Consider the following 23,057-nt stretch of genomic DNA (forward strand, 5'->3'; position numbering starts at 1 on the left):
ATAGCAGTCAAGCAAGCTAAGGGGAGGTGGCGGTATGTTAATTGAGGGAGCAGAACAGTGCATGGATCCTTTAGACGTGACTAGGGGGGGCACTCAGAACCCCTCATTTGCATATGCAATAAAAGTGTCTGTACAATTAAATAAAGGAAATTTATTTTATAGAGGTCTAGGTCCACTATAGGACTGTATAAGTAGTGAAAATTGAGTTTTGGGGTGACAGACTCACTTAAAGGGAATCTGTAGGCAGATTTTAGCCATTTATTCCGAGAGTAGCACAATATAGGGAATAATCATTTAGCTTACTGGGTGCAGTAGTGACAGTTCTTAGATGCAACATTAAGCAGAGTTGAGAACGCTGCCCCCGCCCACACCAGGCTCTCTGAGTACATTATCTATTGACAGTGAGCTGCTTATCATAGGAGGGGGCGTGGTCGGACCAGGGGTCAGGTGCTGCTATAGTCCAGCAGTGATAATCCCGAGATGATAAAACCTTCATTCTAAGCAAACGGAACACAGACAAAAAAGTTACATCCTTGAAATCAGTGTTTCAGACCCTATTTCTTGCCATCTTCAGATTACATAGCAAAAACCTGCTGACAGATTCCCTTTAAAATGAGCATTTTTCATATATACCTACTGCTTTTCAAATCCTTAATGACCGGTCAATTGTTTTGTTTTTTAAACTTTTCCTCTGACTTTCAGCCACCATAACGTTATTTATTCACTGTTGTGGCTGTATGAAGCCTTGTTCTACGATAGCAGGATCCAGCTTCAGCTATCTTCCTCAAACAAATATCTGCATCAATTTTCGAAGGAAACAACACCATAAAATAAGTTGGAATTGGTTAGTTTAATAACAGTTCAAAAAGAAGCAAAACATAAAATCAGGGAAGGAGAAAACAAAATGAAAATTCATTATTCTACACATTTACAGAAAAGGCCACAGCAGTTTATTAACATACAGTATAAAAACCCTTAAAAAAAGAGTGTCTGCTAAGAAGACTGGTAGTGCTCTGAAGTCCTCAGTGGTGCATAAAAGTCACAAGACGTTTGATAAGGTGCCATGAGCTTCCTTGTGGCAATTAAAAGAAACTTCTCCTGGTCACCTTGACCATAAATCATAAAATGTGCTCTATTAAAATACAAATCAGGTGTATCTGACATATGCTGCTGCATTTCTCAAGAAAGTGTAATAAGAGTGTGTTATAAGCGCAGTACACATTATCCATACTCTTTAGTTTGACATACTGACTAACTAGTTATAAGCAATCATGTAACCAGAGAACTTAACTACGAAGGTTGAATTCTCTGAAACTTTTAAAGGGGTTGTCCTACTTGATTAACCTCTTAGAATTCCATATACTCATCTCTTGTACCAGCAGCATTCCAGAAGCAGACCTCCCAAGCTTTGCGCTACATTGTTAAGTCACATGAGCCCAAGCAGCTAAACGGGCTACAGTGCCAACATCTTTCCGGAGGTTATTCCAAAGGAAACGAGAGCGAAACAGCTCAATAGCAGTCGCTGATTGTTATGTCACATGAGCCCTGCAGTCCATGTCACGCAAGTCTCGGAAGACCCAGCGTGGACATTGCTGGAACGGCACAAGCAGAAAGTATATGGCGCTTTAATTAATTTACAAGGGAGAATATAGTATTTAAAAAAGGGGTTGTCCTAGTGGACAACCTCTAAGCTGCATTAAAGAATTGTGCAATCTATCACATAATTCCAGCATACAGTCCGAATCTTCTCTGACACCAATGTGACCTATAGGAAAATGTGAGCATGGAGTTGTCTTCATGAAACAACTTCTCAAAATTTGGGATGAAATGTGTGTATTTGGGTGTAGACTCTCACATTTGTTTTGGGAAAATGGGTCACGAAGATCACAATGTGTATCACGCTCTTGGGGTTTTCTGACCAACGTCAAATGCAAACACTATAAAATGTCCAGGTAAATTAAAATATCAAATTAAACCCCAAGAATAAAAACCCCATACACAAACCTATATATACCCACATAAGGATCTTCAGTTCACTCCAGATCTTCCTTCTTTACAAACTGTTTAGTCCACTATGAACAACTCATTTGCTGCATGTAAACACAACTAAAGAACCGTATAGAAAATACTTGAACTATGATCTTTTTGAAGAAAAAGATATCAAAATATTAGCTTTCAAAATTAAGCTTTTTTTTTCCCGTTTCTGAATCTTTTTCCAGTTTTTACATTTAAATTAAAAAAAATAAGAACTCCCTTTGGGTGTTCACATCCTGAGCTCATATCTGTACGCATGATGCAAGCTTTGTCCATAAGCTAAAGGAATGGCGACGTCCATCCTTCAACTCACTGGATGCTGTCCATTGACAAAGTTATAGATTAGGAACTGGCCAGTGCCACAATAGCGTGTGGCAAACAGCTTGCCATCTGGGGTCGGATCTGAGAATGCAATTTCGTCTTTGCTCAGGTGAGAGCCATATATAAAATGGTTCCTGCCAGGTAAAAACAGAAAAAGGACCAATTACACACAGCTTAATATCTACCCAAGTGCAGATGATAATGGGGTTATCCATTTTTTCCCTCCCCCCCCCACTACCAAAAAACAAACAAACAAAAAAACCATTAACCATGCCTTTAGTCCAGCACCTTCACTAAATAGAAGTGAGATCGGGCCAATTAATCAGTGTCTCACCTTTCAGACGGGATCTGCACCAAAACAGGAGTTTCCATAAAGTCTATAATTTATTATTGTAATGTCTAAATGTTGACTTCTACATTTTTTTTTGTAGCGCAGGCAGAGTTAGTGAAGGGATATATTTATTAGAGCGTAAAAAGACGCATCAGGAAAATAAAACAACAACAAAATGCTGGTGTTTCCTGAAGAAAGTTGAAACCTGAAGTTTACACACATTATATAAAAAGAGACATACAATGGGTACGGAAAGTATTCAGACCCCTTTAAAATTTTTCACTCTTTGTTTCATTGCAGCCATTTACTAAATTCAAAAAAGTTCATCTATTTTCTCATTAACCCCAAGGGTGGTTTGCACATTAATGACCGGGCCAATTTTTACAATTCTAACCACTGTCCCTTTATGAGGTAATAACTGGAACGCTTCCATGGATCACGGTAATTCTGACATTGTTTTCTCATGACATTTTACTTCACGTCAGTGGTAACATTTCTTTGATATTACCTGCGTTTATTTGTGAAAAAAAACAGAAATTTGGCGAAAATTTTGCAATTGTCCAACTTTGAATTTTTATGCCCTTAAATCACAGAGATATGTCACACAAAATACTTAAGTAACATTTTCCACATGTCTACATGTCTTAAATTGTTTTTGTTAGGGAGTTATAAGGCTTAAAAGTTGACCAGCAATTTCTCATTTTTACAACACCTTTTTTTTTTTTTTTTTTTAAGGGACCACATCTCATTTGAAGTCATTTTGAGGGGTCTATATGAAAGAAAATACCCAAGTGTGACACCATTCTAAAAACTGCACCCCTCAAGGTGCTCAAAACTACATTCAAGGAGTTTATTAACCCTTCAGGTGTTTCACAGGAATTTTTGGAATGTTTAAATAAAAATGAACATTTAACTTTTTTTTCACACAATTTATTTCAGCTCCAATTTGTTTTATTTTACCAAGGGTAACAGGAGAAAATGGACCCCAAAAGTTGTTGTGCAATTTGTTCTAAGTACGCCGATACCCCACATGTGGGGGTAAACCACTGTTTGGGCACATGGCAGGGCTCGGAAGGGAATGAGCACCGTTTGACTTTTCAATGCAAAATTGTCTGGAATTGAGATAGGATGCCATGTCGCATTTGGAGAGCCCCTGATGTGTCTAAGCAGTCGAAAACCCCCACAAGTGACACCATTTTGGAAAGTAGACCCCCTAGGGAACTTAGTGATCTAATTGTGATTGCTAGTTGGGTTGTTATTGTATCTAGCTAAGATGTCCACGATCTAAATATGCCTTTTTTAGGATATTTAACTATATGAGGCTTTTTTTGATATTTAGATGTACTGGATATTTATTATCGATATATCTGATAACTTATTTACAAGTCCGGTGACATTCTTTCTCCTTTCATTTATTTATTTATTTTTCCTTATTTCCCCAATTTTTTTTAAATGCCCGGTAATGGCTTCAAAGTGCATGCCCAAGTACTTATGTACTTTGTTATTTTGCTATACCATACGGTGGCTGTTAATAGCTCTCAATTGTGACTGTGCTCAAGATTTCCCATTCCCAGACATTTAATTCAGCCAGTGCGCATGCCTGGATACTTCTGTGCCCGGGTCTTCCCGATGCGCTCATGTGATGCGCGAGCATCCCCCGCTGAGCTCAGTGTTTAGCCACGCCTCCTGAAGAGAAAACAGCGAAACGCGCGTCGGGGCGGCAGGTGGGGATACCAGGCTTCCATCTTTAAGTAAGTTACCTCTGACATAGGTCTCCTAATTTAGGTTTAATATAGTATTTATGTCCCTGGTAGGATTGTTTTGTATGGCACTTGCGGATTTTCAACATATCCTTATATCAGCCCTAATGACTATCCAGGACAAACTAGTTTCTTATATATGAGTTGGCCCTAGTTAGTTCTCACTTGCTTTCTGCCTAGAGGGCCGGATATCCTCTTGTTTATTTTATTATATACTGCAATTTTGCATGAAAAACATAATATAATAAGGATATATATGGCATCTGCTATGGCAGTTTTTATATCTATATTTTGTTAATGGTGTAAATGTTACTTGTAAACATACCTGGCTATACTTCTCCTTTAAACCTGCTTAGTTTGTGGTACTCTAATCCTATGTAAACAAATCTTTTTGTATAATAAAATATTGATATTTTGGTAAAAAAAACTCTCTACCTCATTTGATTAATATGCAATAGGGGTTATGGTGTTATGGTGAATATAGAGTTGTATTATTTGAATATTGGATCCTGTGGTGTTTAACCCCTAGGGAACTTATCTAGATGTGTTGTGAGCACTTTGACCCACCAAATGCCTCACCGAAGTTGATAATGTAGAGCCGTAAAAAAAAAAAAAATCAGTTTTTTCACAAAAATGATCTTTTCGCCCTCCAATTTTTAATTTTCCCAAGGGTAACAGGAGAAATTGGACCCAAAAAGTTGTTGTGCAATTTATCTCGAGTACGCTGATACCCCATATGTGGGAGAAAACTACTGTTTGGGCACATGTTCCGTTTGCAGAGCCACTTATGTGCCTAAACAGTAGTGACCCCCAAAGTCAAAAGTGACCCCATTTTGGAAACTAGACCCCCCCAAGGAACTAACTAGATGTGTTGTGAGAACTTTGAGCCCACAAATGTTTCACTAAAGTTTATCACGCAGAGCCATGAAAATAAAAAAATCATATTTGTCTTACAAAAATGATTTTTTAGCCCTCAAATTTTTTTTTTCCCCAAGGGTAACAGGAGAAATTGGTCCTGAGTACGGTGATACCCCATGTGGGGGTAAACCACTGTTTGGGCGCAGGGCAGAGCTCGGAAGGGAAGGAGCACTGTTTCACTTTTTCAACGCAGAATTGGCCAGAATTGAGATCTGATGCCATGTCGCGTTTGGAGAGTCCCTGATGTGCCTAAACAGTGGATACCCCCCAATCTAACTGCAACCCTAACCACACCCCTAACCCTGACACACCCCTAATCCCAACCGTAAACGTAATTCAAACCCTAACCCCAACCCTAACCCTAACTTTAGCCCCAACCCTAACGGGAAAATGGAAGTAAATACATTTTTTATTTTATTATTTTTCCCTAACTAAGGGGGTGATAAAGGGGGGTTTGATTTACTATTGATAGCGGGTTTTTATGTTTGGCAGCTGTCACACACTAAAACGCTTTTTATTGCAAAAAATTGTTTTTATAATCACCACATTTTGAGAGCTATAATTTTTCCATATTTTGGCCAACAGAGTCATGCGAGGTCTTGTTTTTTTGTGGGACGAGTTCACGTTTTTATTGGTACCATTTTCGTGCACATGACATTTTTTGATCGCTTTTTATTCCGATTTTTGGTAGGCAAACTGAACAAAAACCAGCAATTCAGGAATTTCTTTTGGGTGGGGCGATTGTACAGTTCTGCGTGTGGTAAAATTGATAAAGCAGTTTTATACTTTGGGTTAGTACGATTACAGCGATACCTCATTTATACCTTTTTTTATGTTTTGGTGCTTTTATACAATAAAAAATATATTTCATAAAAATATTTTTGAATCGCTTTATTCTGAGGGCTGTCAGTTTTATTTTTTTGCTTTTGACGCTGTATTGCTGCTCGTTTTTTGCGGGACAAGATGACGTTTTCAGCAGTACCATGTTTATTTCCATCTTTTTGATCGTGTGTTATTCCACTTTTTGTTTGGCGGTATGATAAAGCATTGTTTTTTGCCTCGGTTTTTTTTTTTTTATTTTATTTTTTTTACAGTGTTCACTGAAGGGGTTAACTAGTGGGACAGTTTTATAGGTCGGGTCGTTACGGACGCGGCGATACTAAATGTGTATACTTTTGATTTTTTATTCTAATTTTCATAAAGAAATGTATTTATTGGAATATTTTTTTTTTCTTTAGGAATTAAAAAAAAATATATTTTTACAAAGTATATATATCAATTTTTTTTATTTTTTACATTGTCCCAGGATGGGACATCACTGTTTAAAGTCAGATCGCTGATCTGACACTTTGCAGAGCACTGTGTCAGATCAGCGATCTGACAGGCAGTGCAGGGGGCTTGCCGGTGCCTGCTCTCAGCGTTGTTCTGAGGGTATCAGGGAAGCATGCAGGGAGCCCCCTCCCTACGCGATGCCTCCCTATGCCACCGGAAAGCTGCAATCTTGTTTGATCGCAGTGTTCCGGGGGTTAAAGTGCCGGGAGAGGTCCATAACTGCTCCTGGCACATAGTGCAGAATGTCAGCTGTGATAATCAGTTGACACCCGGCCGCGCTCCCCCCCTGAGCACGGCTGATCGCACGTGACGTACTACTCAGTCCATGGGAATTAAGTCCCAGGTCACAGTGCATATCAGACCAAATGAGAATCATGAGGTCAAAAGGAACTGGCCAAGGAGCTCAGAGACAGAATTGTGGCAAGGCTCAGATCTGGCCAAGGTTACAACAGAATTTATGCAGTACTCAAGGTTCCTAAGAGCACAGTGGCCTCCATAATGCTTAACCCTGCTGTGGAACCATGGGGTCATATAGACCCCAGCGCTGAATAAATTGAAATATTTATAAAACTGGTCAATCTCAGACATTGACCTTCTATGTATTTTCAAGTAACATATTTGTGCTTTTGTTGATGATATTTTCAAATTGTTTTTCAATTTTGTTTCAAAGTTATTTTCAATTTCCTGTGTTTGAGACTCTCCTGACCCCATAGTACCTTTATTGTCTGACTTTTTTTTTTGTGTTTATTCACAGGTTTTTTATCGAAGGACAAAAAGACGAGATTTGTTTGCAATGACAGCAAGAAGTTCATTTGTGAAGAACATGGTACTATGACGTGCAGTGAATGCAAGGGCTAAATTTATTTCCAGATTATTCGTTGTCATTATGTTTTTACTAAAATCCACACAGTTGCAGTTATTGTGCATTTTTTATTGAATTTGAATCCTTTTAGTTATTAGTAAAGCATTTTGGTATAAATTTCAGTGTGTGTTTGATGATGACAAATAAATCACTTCAAAGTTAAGTTTGATTTCATAACTGTGTTCTGAAATGATGACAGAATAAAACTTGATTATTCTGAACAGCCAGCATGTTCATTTTAATGAAATATGACGATTTTGAGACTGGGGTCATATAGAACCCATGGTACCAAAGCAGTGATTTTTTTCATGGTTTCACAGCAGGGTTAAATGGAAGAAGTTTGGGACCACCAGAAGTCTTCCTAGACCTGGCTATCCAGCCAAACTGAGCAATTGTGGGAGAAGAACCTTGATGAGAAAGGTAAAGAAGAACCCCACGATCCCTGTGGCTGAGCTCCAGAGATGCAGTAGGGAATGGGAGAAAGTTGACTTTTGGAACTATCACTGCAGCCCTACACCAGTCGGGCCTTTATGGCAGAGTGGCCCGACAGAAACCTCTCCTCAGTGCAAGACACATGAAAGCCTGCATAGTTTGCTAAAAAAAAAAACACATGAAGGACTCTGACTATGAGAAATAAGATTCTCTGGTCTGATGAGATGAAGCTAGAGCTTTTTGGTGATAATTCTAAGCGGTATGTGTGGAGAAAATCAGGCACTGCTCATCACCTGCCCAATATAATCCCAACAGTGAAACATGGTGGTGGCAACATCATGCTATGGGGGTGTTTTCAGCTGCAGAGACAGGATGACCGGTTGCCATTGAAGGAAACATGAATGTCGCCAAGTACAGAGATATTCTGGATGAAAACCTCTTCCAGAGTGCTCTGGACCTCAGACTTGGATGAAGGTTCACCTTCCAACAAGACAATGACCCTAAGCACACAGCTAAAATAACAAAGGAGTGGCTTCAGAACAACTCTGTGACCATTCTTGACTGGCCCAGCCAGAGCCCTGACCTAAACCCAATTGAGCATCTCTGGAGAGACCTGAAAATGGCTGCCACCAGCGTTCACCATCTAACCTGACGGAACTGGAGAGGATCTGCAAGGAAAAATGGCAGAGGATCCCTAAATCCAGGTGAGAAAAACTTGTTGCATCATTCCCAAGAAGACTCATGGCTGTATTTGCTCAAAAGGGTGCTTCTACTCAATACTGAGAAAAGGGTCTGAATACTTATGATCATGTGATATTTCATTTTTTCTTTTTTAATAAATCTGCAAACATTTCTACATTTCTGTTTTTTCCAGTCAAGATGGGGTGCAGATTGGTAAAAATCAAAAAAGTTCATTTTTTTCTCCTTAATGTACAAATGGCTGCAATGAAACAAAGAGTGAAACATTTAAAGGGGTCTGAATACTTTCTGTACCCACTGTATGCATATGTATGAGAGAATGTATTGCCACATAATCTTGTTTTCTCATGATGTAATCTATTTTGTGAAGTGCACCAGTCCCTCCTGCAGCAAAACAACCCTACTTCATGATGCTGCCACCCCCGTGTTTCACAGTTGGGATGGTGTTTTTAGGCTTCCAAGCTTCTCCCTTTTTCCTCCAAACGCAACGATGGTCATTATGCCCAAAATGTTCAATTTTACTTTCATCAGACCACAGGACAGGTCTCAAAAAATTAAGGTCTTTGTTCCTGTGTGCATTTGCAAACATTAATCTGGCTTTTTATGCTTCTTTTGGAGTAATGGCTTCTTTTTGGCAGAGTGGCCTTTCAGCCCATGTTGATGCAGTACTCGTTTCACTGTGGATATTGACACAATCTTACCAGCTTCCACCATCATCTTCACAAGGTCTTTTGCCCTTGGGTTGATATGCATAGGTCAGACCAAAGTACATTCAAAGAAGAAGTGTGTTTCAGGTGTGAATTAAAAAACATCCACAGGTGTGTTTCTAACTCAGATGTTGCCCAAAAACCCTATCAGAAGCTTCCAGACACATGACATCATACGGGCAGTCCAGAATTGTTTACCGGCATAGTAATCTTAGTGTATGTAAACTTCTGACTTTGCAGTAAGTAATACAAATGCCTCATAGCATTCTCTGTCTTTCATTATTCTGGCATTTGGCAAATAATAATTACGGTAATCCTAATTGACCTAAGAAGGGAAAGGTTTATTCTGATTTCATGTGAGATATTGAGAAAAAGCTGCATATGTGTCTTTTCATACAGTATATAAACTTCTGGTTTCAACTGCATTAAATAAATTAAACTACTTGCATTTATACATTGCGTTTGAGTACTTTTTTTCCACTTTTCATGCGTTTTAGCAAATTTGGTTTCTTCTTGGTATGTCTCGTTTTCAATAAAGCTGCTTTGTTTTTGATACTTTCTGGTATTTGGCTTGAAAAAAAACATTATTGATACAGTCATGGGCATATTACATGCACTTTTACTGCATTTCCGCAGTGCAAAAGCACTTTACAACGCATGTGCATTTTTACCTGTGGATTTTCTGCATGTAATACAAATCTATGGGGAAAATTTGCACATAAAACTCAGTGTACCATCAAGAGAAATTGATATCTTTTGAATTGAAAACTCACACCACATAGTTTACACGGCGTATTAAAAAAATTAAAAAAATCACAGGCTCCCCAATTGCTAGAAGCTATGCTGCGAGTTGTCTGTTAAAACATGATTTGTATAGAAGCCGAGACTCCCTTTAAGACCGGGGTCACACTTGCGAGTGTGATGCGAGAAACTCGCACGAGTCTTTCGCATCAATACCCGACACTACCGCCGGCACTCGGATCGGAGTGTGCAGCTGCATGCATTTCTATGCAGCTGATGGCTCCGTTCCCGAGTGCCGGGTATTGATGTGAGAGACTCCTGCGAGTTTCTCGCATCACACTCGCAAGTGTGACCCCAGCCTAAAACTAGAAGTATCTGAATTTTTATTTTGTGGTTAAAGTATCTAAAATGTACCTTGTTTGTGGGAAACAAACCACAAAATAAAAATTCAATCAATAGATATTGGTATAAAAATAAGTTCCACAATTGAAAGTTGAAAAAAAATTATATAAAAAAAAATGTTTCTGTGCTGAGATAATCTTATAAATGTGCCACTGTTGTGTACTGTGTAATGGCCGTGTCTGACCATACAGAGGGACATAGTCTGATCATACCATATCTACGGGATAGAGGAGGAAGCAAAAAAGAGGATACAGACAGGACAACATGGGATCACAGATGATCCTTTCTGTGAGGTAAAACATTTCCCCGCCTGTTTTTTTCATGTCACTTCTGTAATATCAGACATGATCAGTTCAGAATTCACACAAACCTGGCCTTACACAAGTAACTTGCTCTCTCCCACTCAGCATTCTCATGGGAAGCCTAATAGTGGGAAAGGCTTCTGCCCTCTTTTCCCTTTCTCCTTGAGAAAGCAGCATTACCTCAAACATTCAAGCATCCTGGAGGCAATTTTCTTTCGTCGCATCATGGAGAATACCCAGATACGGCTGACTCCGCAGATAGCGGCCTCAGGGGTGGTGGAACAACACCAAGCTTTCACTCGCTCAGAAATTATTCGATCCTTGTCACAATTCTCACTTGTAATATTATCTTCAATTACTCTGTAACCCTGCAAAACAAATAATGTCATCAGGAAAACTGACAGGTTTCTATTGCTCTTGTAGTCTGGTTATATGCAGTCTGGAAATATTCCATAACCCACCATGTAGTACTAGGCACTGCCCAATACAACTGCCTGCCATTCTCAGCTTAGAACAGGATTACAGCATGCTTGGGCCACAAAAATCAGATTTGCAATCAGAAAAGACACCACTGAACGATTACAGCCTTGGTTTTACAGCTTGCACTGCCAGAAATCTGCAGAAGCACTGACTACTGATTGGGGGATGCATCACAGAAAAAGTAGCCATACTTACCAATACCTGGGCACAATGCCAACATACTGCAGAATGCAGGCAGGCCCCGGCGGTATGAGGTGAAGGTAAAACTGGTCTACTGAAGAACCACTCGCACACCCACCATCCATGGGGCAGATAAGGTAGCTTAGTATTACAGAGGCACAGCGATGAGGCTTGTATAAGGGCCACTCACACAGATACGTGTAGTGCACCATGCAGGCTTATTAGTGACACCCACACTATCAGATCAGGCCGGCTTCCCAGAACTATATAAGTGCACCCCACATGTAAAAAAAAAAAAAAAAACATTTACACCCCCCCCCCCCCCCCCCTCAACATTACGGGGCCTGGCAGCAACCTGCAAAAAAGAAGAAGAAAAAAAACCCACATGAGGCATTAGTTGATATTTGTCCAAAATTCACAAACTAGCAACCCAAGAATTGTCTTGCAAGTCTCTACACTAAAAAAAAATAGGACAAATCTAAAAATATTGAGGAGTCCATAATAATAATAACCAATACATGTTGTGACAAAGTCACTGGTAAAGTGCTGGAGGGGATATATGTTTCACTACGTCTAATGGCATCAGTGATCTGTTGTGAGGGGTTAAGCTAATTTGCATAATGGGCTGGCTTTTATGTAGACATCCATAGAGCAGGTGGGAGGATGTCCACCTTATCTCCACCACAGGGTGTGGTCTGGGGCTTAAATAGCATGCCTTCAAAAGGCAGCAGTGTTCAGTGTCTGGAGAGGAACATTCCAGAGAAGTGTTTTGTTTATGCCTGAACCGTGGGTCTTGCTAACCCTGAGCGGGCTGAACCCCGCTAATACAAGGACTGTGCTTAGTGCTACTGTTTTGTTTGCCGTTTTTGCCCAGAAGGACGTGTTTATCTTGTGATACAGTTTGGTTTATGCAGCACTTGAATAAACCAAGCGCATTTCTAAAGCCACAGTGTTCCAGTGTCTACCTCCGTGTACAGCTGAGTGAGCCGATCTACCTCAATGGCTACATCAATATACTACAGGACAGACTGATGTCCTACACAAGCCTTATACGTGTGCCTTCATATACTATACAACCTCCCCTTGGATGGTCAGTTTAAGGGGGGGGTGTTCATCAGTATTTTGCACCTGTTCTATCCCCACCTTTTATCAATGGGGCCTGTTTGCATCCTGCAGTGCATTAATATTGTGGCCAGGAATTGGCAAGTATGGCTGCGTTATTCTGTAATGTGCATGGAGAACAACTCTGTCAGTTCACTGAAAAGGACATCACATCCAGAGTACAGACTGTTGGCGGCTTGAGCTGCAGTCCATAGCGTGCAGACTGTAAGGACAGCTGACAAACACTTCGTAGATGCAACCTCTTTGATAGAGTTAAAGAATATAATTGGTTGGTGTAGAGACGAGAACAGCAATGTTCATCAGGAATATTTACCCACTGAATATGTTCCGCTATCAAACATCCTACAACTTTCTTATCACTACTAATGAATAGCAGCGTCTTTGTCCTGGAATGGAGTCGTAGAGGGACCTGCTGGAACCCTAAATCATTATCCACCATTTCTCTGATCTCCTCAACCTGGAATAAAACAAATGCATCTATGAATTATCTCACATAAAAATATGAAGAAGGGGCAGTTAGGCTGTGTTCAATACCAGTCTGCAAATCTCCTGCCAATTGACCTTTGTGCTAGGAAAGGGGGAGAATGAAGTATAGGGGTGTTTTGGAAGTAGTAAAAATTCTGGAATGTCCACACTTTACTCGGCACTGATGTTTTAAAATGTCAACACAGAGTAAAACTGCTCAACGAGCGCCATTTATACAGCACAGAAAGCACAGTTGGCGCTTCCTTCTCCAGACCCAGTGATCAAGTGATTACTTGGTATAGGGACAAAGCAGAAGCTGCAGAGTCCTAACGTTTCTAAAGAAAGGCAAACGCAATTTAAAAACACTTTATCATTTCTTTATGGTCATTAAAAAGGAAATAAAAGGTCTTTTTTCCCCCATTTCCACCCCTCCAAAAAATGATAAACACAAAGATGATGTCCCACGTATAGTGAAGAGAATTAAAAAAAAAAAATTACTTACATATCCGATTGAGAGTTTTTTATTTTTTTATTTTTTTTAGAACAGTTACCTAGTCTGGTTATTATATTAAGGGCAGCACAGTGGCTCAGTGGTTAGCACAGCAGTGCTGAGGTCCTGGGATCAAATCCCACCAAGGACAATATCTGCAAGGAGTTTGCATGTTCTCCCCGAGTTGGCGCAAGTTTTCTCCGGTTTTCTCCCAGACTATACAGGTCCTTCTCAAAAAATTAGCATATAGTGTTAAATTTCATTATTTACCATAATGTAATGATTACAATTAAACTTTCATATATTATAGATTCATTATCCACCAACTGAAATTTGTCAGGTCTTTTATTGTTTTAATACTGATGATTTTGGCATACAACTCCTGATAACCCAAAAAACCTGTCTCAATAAATTAGCATATCAAGAAAAGGCTCTCTAAATGACCTATTACCCTAATCTTCTGAATCAACTAATTAACTCTAAACACATGCAAAAGATACCCGAGGCTTTTAAAAACTCCCTGCCTGGTTCATTACTCAAAACCCCCATCATGGGTAAGACTAGCGACCTGACAGATGTCAAGAAGGCCATCATTGACACCCTCAAGCAAGAGGGTAAGACCCAGAAAGAAATTTCTCAACAAATAGGCTGTTCCCAGAGTGCTGTATCAAGGCACCTCAATGGTAAGTCTGTTGGAAGGAAACAATGTGGCAGAAAACGCTGTACAACGAGAAGAGGTGACCAGACCCTGAGGAAGATTGTGGAGAAGGACCGATTCCAGACCTTGGGGAACCTGAGGAAGCAGTGGACTGAGTCTGGTGTGGAAACATCCAGAGCCACCGTGCACAGGCGTGTGCAGGAAATGGGCTACAGGTGCCGCATTCCCCAGGTAAAGCCACTTTTGAACCATAAACAGCGGCAGAAGCGCCTGACCTGGGCTACAGAGAAGCAGCACTGGACTGTTGCTAAGTGGTCCCAAGTACTTTTTTCTGATGAAAGCAAATTTTGCATGTCATTCGGAAATCAAGGTGCCAGAGTCTGGAGGAAGACTGGGGAGAAGGAAATGCCAAAATGCCTGAAGTCCAGTGTCAAGTACCCACAGTCAGTGATGGTGTGGGGTGCCATGTCAGCTGCTGGTGTTGGTCCACTGTGTTTCATCAAGGGCAGGGTCAATGCAGCTAGCTATCAGGAGATTTTGGAGCACTTCATGCTTCCATCGGCTGAAATGCTTTATGGAGATGAAGATTTCATTTTTCAGCACGACCTGGCACCTGCTCACAGTGCCAAAACCACTGGTAAATGGTTTACTGACCATGGTATTACTGTGCTCAATTGGCCTGCCAACTCTCCTGACCTGAACCCCATAGAGAATCTGTGGGATATTGTGAAGAGAAAGTTGAGAGACGCAAGACCCAACACTCTGGATGAGCTTAAGGTCGCTATTGAAGCATCCTGGGCCTCCATAACATCTCAGCAGTGTCACAGGCTGATTGCCTCCATGCCACGCCGCATTGAAGCAGTCATTTCTGCCAAAGGATTCCCGACCAAGTATTGAGTGCATAACTGAACATTATTATTTGATGGTTTTTTTGTTTGGTATTAAAAACACTTTTATTTGATTGGTCGGGTGAAATATGCTAATTTATTGAGACAGGTTTTTTGGGTTATCAGGAGTTGTATGCCAAAATCATCAGTATTAAAACAATAAAAGACCTGACAAATTTCAGTTGGTGGATAATGAATCTATAATATATGAAAGTTTAATTGTAATCATTACATTATGGTAAATAATGAAATTTAACACTATATGCTAATTTTTTGAGAAGGACCTGTAAAGTCATATTGATAGGGAATTGTGATCCTCAATGGGACAGTAATGACAATATATGTAAAGTGCTGTGGAATTAATCATGCTATAATTGAGTAAAATAGTCTGGCAGGTTTACTACAATATTGTATTGCTCGTGAAAAATGTCAGTAACGTTGGGGCTCCAATGCCATTTACGAGAGGAAAATTCTTGCTATAGGCTCTAGCATAAATAAAAAAAAATACAATGCAAAAATATTGACTGAAATCTGGAATGATTACTATTGCATAGTTTTTAATTACCATATACTGTATACTCGAGTATAAGCCGAGAATTTCAGACCATTTTTTTAGGCTTAAATTGCCCCTCTCGGCTTATACTCGAGTCATTCCCAGGGGTCGGCAGGGGAGGGTGATCGGCAGCTGTCTAATAATACTCACCTGCTCCCGGCGCGGTCCCTGGATGCCCCTCGTTCTCCGGGCGCTGACAGCTTCTTCCTATTGAGCGGTCACAAGGTACCGCTCATTACAGTAATGAATATGGACCCTACTCCACTCCCATAGGGGTGGAGCCGCATATTCATTACTGTAATGAGCGGTACCATGTGACCGCTCAATACAGGAAGAAGCTGTCAGCGCCGGAGAACCAGGGACGTCCAGGGACCGCGCCGAGAGCAGGCGAGTATGGCGGGGGCAGTGCGCTATATTCACCTGTTCCTCGTTCCACCGTCGGCGCCGCTGTGTCTTCTGCGTCGTCTGCACTGACGCTCAGGTCAGAGGGCACGGTGACGCGATTAGTGTGCGCCGCCCTCTGCATAATCGTCAGTGCGGAGGACGGGGAAGACACAGACGCTCGGCGGTGGAACGGAGGACAGGTGAATATAGCAAGTGCCGGGGGCCTGAGCGACGAGAGGCGAGTATGTGATTTTTTTCTTTTTATTTATTTTTTTTAAATCGCAGCAACAGCATATGGGGCAAATATCTCTATGGAGCATCTTATGGGGCCATGTGCAACTTTATATGGGGCAAATATCTCTATGGAGCATCTTATGGGGCCATGTGCAGCATGGGGGAAAATATCTATGGAGCATCTTATGGGGCCATGTGCAGCATGGGGGAAAATATCTATGGAGCATCTTATGGGGCCATAATCAGCATTTGTGCAGCATTATATGGGGCAAATGTGTCTATGGAGAATCTTATGGGGTCATAATCAGCATTTCTGCAGCATTATATGGGGCATATTTTAATATGGAGCATCTTATGGGGCCCCTTTAGAAACTGTATGCAGCATTATATGGGGCGTATTTGGTATGGCGCATCTTATGGGGCACATCATGAACTGTATGGAGCATTATATGGGGCTCCTGATTCAATATGTATATTCAAAAACATTTAACCTACTGATGTCTCAATTAATTTTACTTATATTGGTATCTATTTTCATTTTTGACATTTACCGGTAGCTGCTGCATTTTCCACCCTAGGCTTATACTCGAGTCATTTAGTTTTCCCAGTTTTGTGGCAAAATTAGGGGTCTCGGCTTATATTCGAGTATATACGGTAAGCGTACCAGGAACTAATATACATGCAAGCTGCAATAATCACATTAGAAATATTCAACATCACTGGATTTACAGTAATTTGATTTTGCAGCTGAATTAAATATGCGATTTCACTTAGCGCAGAATGCATCTGCCAGGAGCAATATCATCCTGCAATCTGACATATTTGCATCTGTACCTGCTTTTGTATAACTAGATTTCATTGCCAAATATGTACAGATGAAGTGTCATTAGTAATCATGGCTGTTACCTGCAGAGCCAACACCACTCCTGACGATGAGCTGTGCACTACTGCAGCATAGCCATATTCATCGGACCCTGTAGAGACGCAAACGTGTGGCTTTCTAACTATCCTCCCCAACTTATGAAACAACAACCTTTTACATTTTCTATACACAGCCGCATGATGACCATTTATTTTATTTTTTTTTGTAAAGAGGATTTGAATCATTGAATAGTATTGTATTTTACCTAAAGAATGGAGAAAAAAAAAATTGGAATGGGATGGAATTGAAAAAAATAAAATAAACAAGCAATTCAGCTGTTGGTTCTTGTCTTTTATTTTTGCAATGTTAACTTTGGGTTAAGAATCTTATGTTTAGAAAATTAACCCTTTAATGAGCAGGGATTTTTTTGCGGTTTTGGTTCCTCCCCCTCATCTCTCAAGAGTGATTTTTTCCCCCCATCGGCAAAGTTGTATGGGGGTTTGATTGTCAATGGACAATTTTTTTTTTATTTTTTTTTAAATATGGAATTTTCCAAGTAAGATGAAATGTTGAAAAAAATGCAATTCTGCTACTGTTTTCACGCTGTTCATTGTGCAGGAAAAACGACACGGAAACTTGATTGACGAAGTGCAATTACGGCAATACCCAAATGGCACATATTTGTTTTTTCTATTACAGTGATGAAATAGGGATTTTTGTGTACTTACCGTAAAATCCTTTTCTCCGAGCCATTCATTGGGGGACACAGACCATGGGTGTATGCTGCTGCCACCAGGAGGCTGACACTAAGTATTACAAAGAAAGTTAGCTCCTCCCCTGCAGTATACACCCCTCTGCTGGCTCCCAGCTAACCAGTTCGGTGCAAAAGCAGTAGGAGATCAATAACATATAAGCGTATAGCATGTCACATTATATATGAGAGTATAACATATCAAATGATAAAAACAAATACAACTAATAATAGGGAGGGAGCTGTGTCCCCCAATGAATGGCTCAGAGAAAAGGATTTTACGGAAAGTACACAAAAATCCCTATTTCTCCTTCGCCTCATTGGGGGACACAGACCATGGGACGTCCCAAAGCAGTCCCTGGGTGGGGACAACATCAGATCAGGCCGTGTAACCGCTACTTACAAGTGCGCCAAGGCGGCCTGCAAAGTCCGCCTGCCCAGACTCACATCTGAGGAAGTGTGTGAATTATAGTGCTTCAAGAATGCATGCGGACCTGAGACAGGGAGATAGGCTGACATCTAGCACGGAAGGACTCCTGGATGGTGAAAAGAATCCACCAGGCTAACGAGGCCGATGAACCCGGCTAAACCCTTCCTGTGACCATCGGGAAGCCTACTTACCATCGAGAAGCCCAAGCAAAGTGTCCAACCTTTGGAAGGACACCGTCCTCGATACGTACCCACTTGGAGCACTCACTTCTTCCAGATTATGGAGAACCCATTCCGTTGTGTGGACTGGAGCCGAAAGATGAGAGGACGATGCCCCTGCAACAGTGGGAATACAAAACCACCTTGGCAACGAGGGAATGGGATGGCTTGAGGGTAACGATGCATAGATGGTAATAAGGAAAAAAGACTGAAAGGAACAGAGTGGGAAGCTCTGAAGACTCATCAGGATGACAAGAACGCATAGAAGAAAGGGGAGTGACGTTCCCTTATCGTAAAGTCTTTCTGGATCGAAAAAGGAGTGTACTGTAAGATCCCCAGGACCATTAAGGTCCCCCAGATCTAACGGTACGCGGTAGGGAAGAACTACAGGTGGAGACTCCCTGCGAGAAGGTCCATATTTCCAATTTTGACGAAATAAGACGGAGAAATACTAGTACCGCAAGCGAGAAAACCTGACATGGTCAGTGCGGGTCTCCCAGGATCACTGGGGGCCTTATCCGCTTCCAAAAAGGTCTCAGACGTAGTGGAAGAGGAGTTATGGAAATTGGTACCGTGGAAGAAACGGAGTATGCACTGCGATGGACTTGGATCTTGCAGCCAAACCATGAACTGGAGTACATAGGCGTTCAGCTTGGACGCCATCCGACCTACATCTGGAGTACTCCAGTGAAGGCAGATGTGAAGGAAGACTTCCGAGTGAAGTTCCCACTCACTTGAGGAGAAAACCCTGACGGCTGAATATGTCAGCCGCCCAGTGTTCTACTCCAGGGACATGTACTGTTGAGATCACCGAATGATAGATCTCGGCCCATCAGAGAGTGCGAGGTACCTCGGCCATGGCGCTTGACTGTGGGTACCTGCGAGATGATTGACGTATGGCACAGCCGTGGCATTATCCAAATTGAAGACGGATGGTTGACCCGCCTAAGGGCAGTGGACCTGCTGTGGGATTGGTCGTACTGTTCAGATCCCCAGAGAAATGATCGGGAGAAGAATACGGGCATTGGTATCCCTAATAACCATTGGACCAGAAGAAGGCTCTGGATGAGGAAGGAGCTTAGAAACTACTTTTTGAAAGCCTGATTGACTTGCTGAAAACGAGCGGAGCAAAAGAAAACTACTTCCGTTTTCATCTTATTGCTCGGAACCCTCCTAGCTAATTGAATGAACTGAGGGAATGAGTGATCAAGTGCACAAGCTCCGTGTTGAAGGGCCACGACCTTGACTCGAGAGAGAGAATTACCATCCTTCTTGTGCAGGATCATCGTCAAAGAGGATCTGCTGGGCTGGGAATGAGGAAAAAACTTGTCTAAGTTTAGCTGCTAGCCCAAGAGAGAGGGTATTGCAAGTGATATAGACGACTTAGCGTAGTCCTTGTAGAGCGGCTAGAGAGTCGACCGAGTAGGGCAGGACGACCATGTTTCTAAGGTGCAGGAAGCGCATGACAACCGTCATGACCCTTGCGACCACTCTGGTGTGGTAGCCAGGCAGAAGGGCCAGGTCGTGAAAATACTGTTCGCGAATGGAAAGGCGAAGAGATTATAGTAGAGAGGAGAAATAGGTATGTGAGGGAAGAATCCCGGATGACGATGGATGCCAGAAAACAACCACGTTTCTCTGTTGAAGTAGTGGCTGAGCGGAGGAACTCCATCCGAAAAAAGAGAGGGCCCTGTCAAAGGTTGTTAGAAGTTTGGGGTCCAGAAATGGAGATACTTTTCATTCCCTCCATTTTGGAACCAAGATCCCTTAGATCTAGACTGTCCTGGCCAATGCTTCCACTGCTGGTTGAGCTTGAAGAAGAGATACGATCCCTTGCTAGTCTCCCGCTCAGAAGATTTGATTGGCCAGCTATACTGTGGAACGAAGTAGATAAGGTCTGGGACCCGGAGACTTTCATTCTCTCCCTTTGGTCAAGCAACCCATGTGGCGGCTAAGGAAGGGTAGAGCGCTAAACCCGAAACCACAGGACGGAACTAACTAGACCTGCTATCCGACCGTCTGTGGAATCTTAATTGATGATACACCGGCCAGGATACTGGTAGGAATACCGCAAGAAATTCTGCCCGGCGAGTCTGTCAAGTGACAGAATGCGGGACTGTAACCAGCAGGTCTCTGCCATCGTGCAGAGAAGAAAATAAGGAAAAAAAATAAAAATAAATAAAAAATAAAAAACCTCGATCCACCATCTCTTAACAGGGAAGTGGAGAGGAATCGTCCACTTTCTTGCATCTGATACAAAGGGGGGAAAAACCTCCTTGTTGGGAAGCCACAAATGTGTGCCTCAGTACATCCCCAGAATTGAGGTTTCCGAGTGGACAGGGCAGGTTGTGGCGATAGACCTGGATGCAGAAGAAGATACATGGAGGCGACACTCCGTGTGCTCGTCTGTTGAAGGTGTGGGGGGAAATCGGAGCCCTTAAAGGGACCCGTCGCCCATAAAATTCCGACCAGGTATGGTAGCCTACTTAGAGGTCTTCCAGTGCATCACCGTCAAATGTTGATGGAGATTTTCTAGAACCTGTACGTTATTCTAGAATACTTACGGCCCCTGCTAGCCGACGGCTCCCATTGTAGGAGAGTGAGCATGTGAGTGCTCCAGAGCTCAGTTAGGGTGACCAGCTTAGGATAGATGATGTGCCCTTAAGACCAGTAAATACTGGTCATGCGCTTTTAAGGCTAGGGGTTACTGGCCATGAGCCTTTAAGACCAGGGAATACTGGTCTTGTGCTTTTTGTAAGATGAAATACTGTTCATGTGCCTTTAAAAGCAGGGCATGCTGAAATCCAGGAGATAATGGTCATGTGCCCTTAAAACCAGGGTATGCTGGTCATTTGCGTTTAAGACCAGGGCGTACTGGTCCTGAGCCTTTAAGTCCAGGGCATAATGGTCACGTGCCTTAAAGACCTGGGCATACTGGTCGTGTGCCTTTAAAAGCCAGGGCGTACTGGACATGAGCCTTTAAGACCAGGGCATACTGGTCATGTGCCTAGAAAACCAGGACGTACTAGTTATGTGCCTTTAAGACCAGGGCATACTGGTTATTGCGTTTAAGACCAGGGGATACTGGTCACGTGCCCTTAAGACCAGGGCATACGTGTCATGGCCTTGAAAAACCAGGACGTACTAGTCATGTGCCTATAAGACCGGGGCATACTGATTATAGCGTTTAAGACCAGGGGATACTGGTTACGTGCCTTTAAGACCAGGGCATACTGGTCATGTGCTTTTAAGACCAGGGTATACTGGACACGTGTCTTTAAGACCAGGGAATACTGGTCACGAGTCTATAAGACCAGGGCATGCTGGTCACGTGCCTTTAAGACCAGGAATACTGGTCATGAGAGGAATGTAGGAACAAGTGCCTTAAAGACCAGCAAAGCTGGTAATGTGCCTTTAAGAACAAAAAAAGCTGGTCATGCTCCTTTAAGACCAGGGATGCTGGTCATGTGTCTTTAAGACGAGGGCACACTTGCCATGTGCCTTCAAGACCAGTGCCTACTGGCCCTGTGCCTTTAAGACCAGGGCATACTGGCCCTGTGCCTTTAAGACCAGGGCATACTGGCCTGATTAAGTACTAAGGAAAAAGAGACCGGCTTCTGGCAGAGCAGAGAATGCTGGGGATGTGACCCTTTTAAAACTAGGGGACCCTTAAGACCAGGGAATGCTGGTCCTGGGTTTAATAAAAAGGCATGGAAAGCTGGGGATGCACCTATGGGCCCAGCGACTACCGAGGCAGAGTAGCAAATACCAGGGAATGAGTCACCAGGGAATGAGTCACCAGGGAATGAGTCACCAGGGAATGAGTCACCAGGGAATGAGTCACCAGGGAATGAGTCATCATGAGAGCTTCGTTGCTGGGAACTCACAGCTCTCCGTTTGCAAGCCTGCATACTGTACTATACATTCTGTAGTGAGCAGGAGCACCAGAAAATTGCAGCCTTAAGTATATAAAAAAAAACAGGGAAAGCTAGTCCCTTAATGCTGCCGGGATGCGTGCCGGGGGGGGGGGCCGATTCACCTTACTCAGGTTCTGAGTCCCCCGACAGAATAGCGCTGACTTCAGCGCTGAAAAAACCGCCGGCCGCAGCCCCCTCCAGAAGAAATAGTGACCGCAATGGAGGAGGAGGAAGATGGCCGCCGAGATCTCGTCTGGAACGAGAAGCGCCTGAATAGGGGGGCGGAGCCGCTAGAAGGGAGCAAGCGGTGGGCGGGGCCTCCCGGGCTGCGGCCTAAACAGGGCCGAAGCCGGGGACTAAAGTTATGGCTTCGGCCGGCGCGCACCCGCAGACTGAGGGGAAAAGTGCCGCGAAGCTCTGTGGGGACCCAGTCGCTATGGAGCCCTCCTCTGACCGTCGGAACACCCAAATCTCACGGAGCACTTACCCCAATATGGAGGGGGACCATGGCAGATGCTGCAGGTAGGAGCTGTGCCCGGGTAGATAGGCCGATGCAGGGTTGGGGAGCCTCCATCCACCATCCCT

At 42.5% G+C, this 23,057-nt stretch overlaps 1 protein-coding gene across 3 annotated transcripts in view; it reads right to left on the minus strand.

Annotated features, from left to right (window-relative positions):
• Positions 1–23,057, minus strand: part of ESCO1 (establishment of sister chromatid cohesion N-acetyltransferase 1) — a 112,892-nt gene that overhangs the window by 54,478 nt on the left and 35,357 nt on the right. For 2 of the 3 annotated variants that reach the window (XM_077270335.1, XM_077270336.1), the window contains exons 8-10: positions 12,937–13,080; positions 11,022–11,209; positions 832–2,489 (exon numbers count right to left, since the gene is read on the minus strand). In XM_077270335.1, coding sequence (XP_077126450.1) covers positions 2,339–2,489; positions 11,022–11,209; positions 12,937–13,080 — 483 coding nt within the window. In that variant the 3' untranslated portion in view covers positions 832–2,338. Of the gene's footprint in view, positions 1–831; positions 2,490–11,021; positions 11,210–12,936; positions 13,081–23,057 lie in introns of those variants that run through there. The other variant, XM_077270337.1, reaches the window with a different exon arrangement.

Source organism: Ranitomeya variabilis, chromosome 6 (assembly GCF_051348905.1).
Source record: "Ranitomeya variabilis isolate aRanVar5 chromosome 6, aRanVar5.hap1, whole genome shotgun sequence".
Classification (NCBI taxonomy): domain Eukaryota; kingdom Metazoa; phylum Chordata; class Amphibia; order Anura; family Dendrobatidae; genus Ranitomeya; species Ranitomeya variabilis.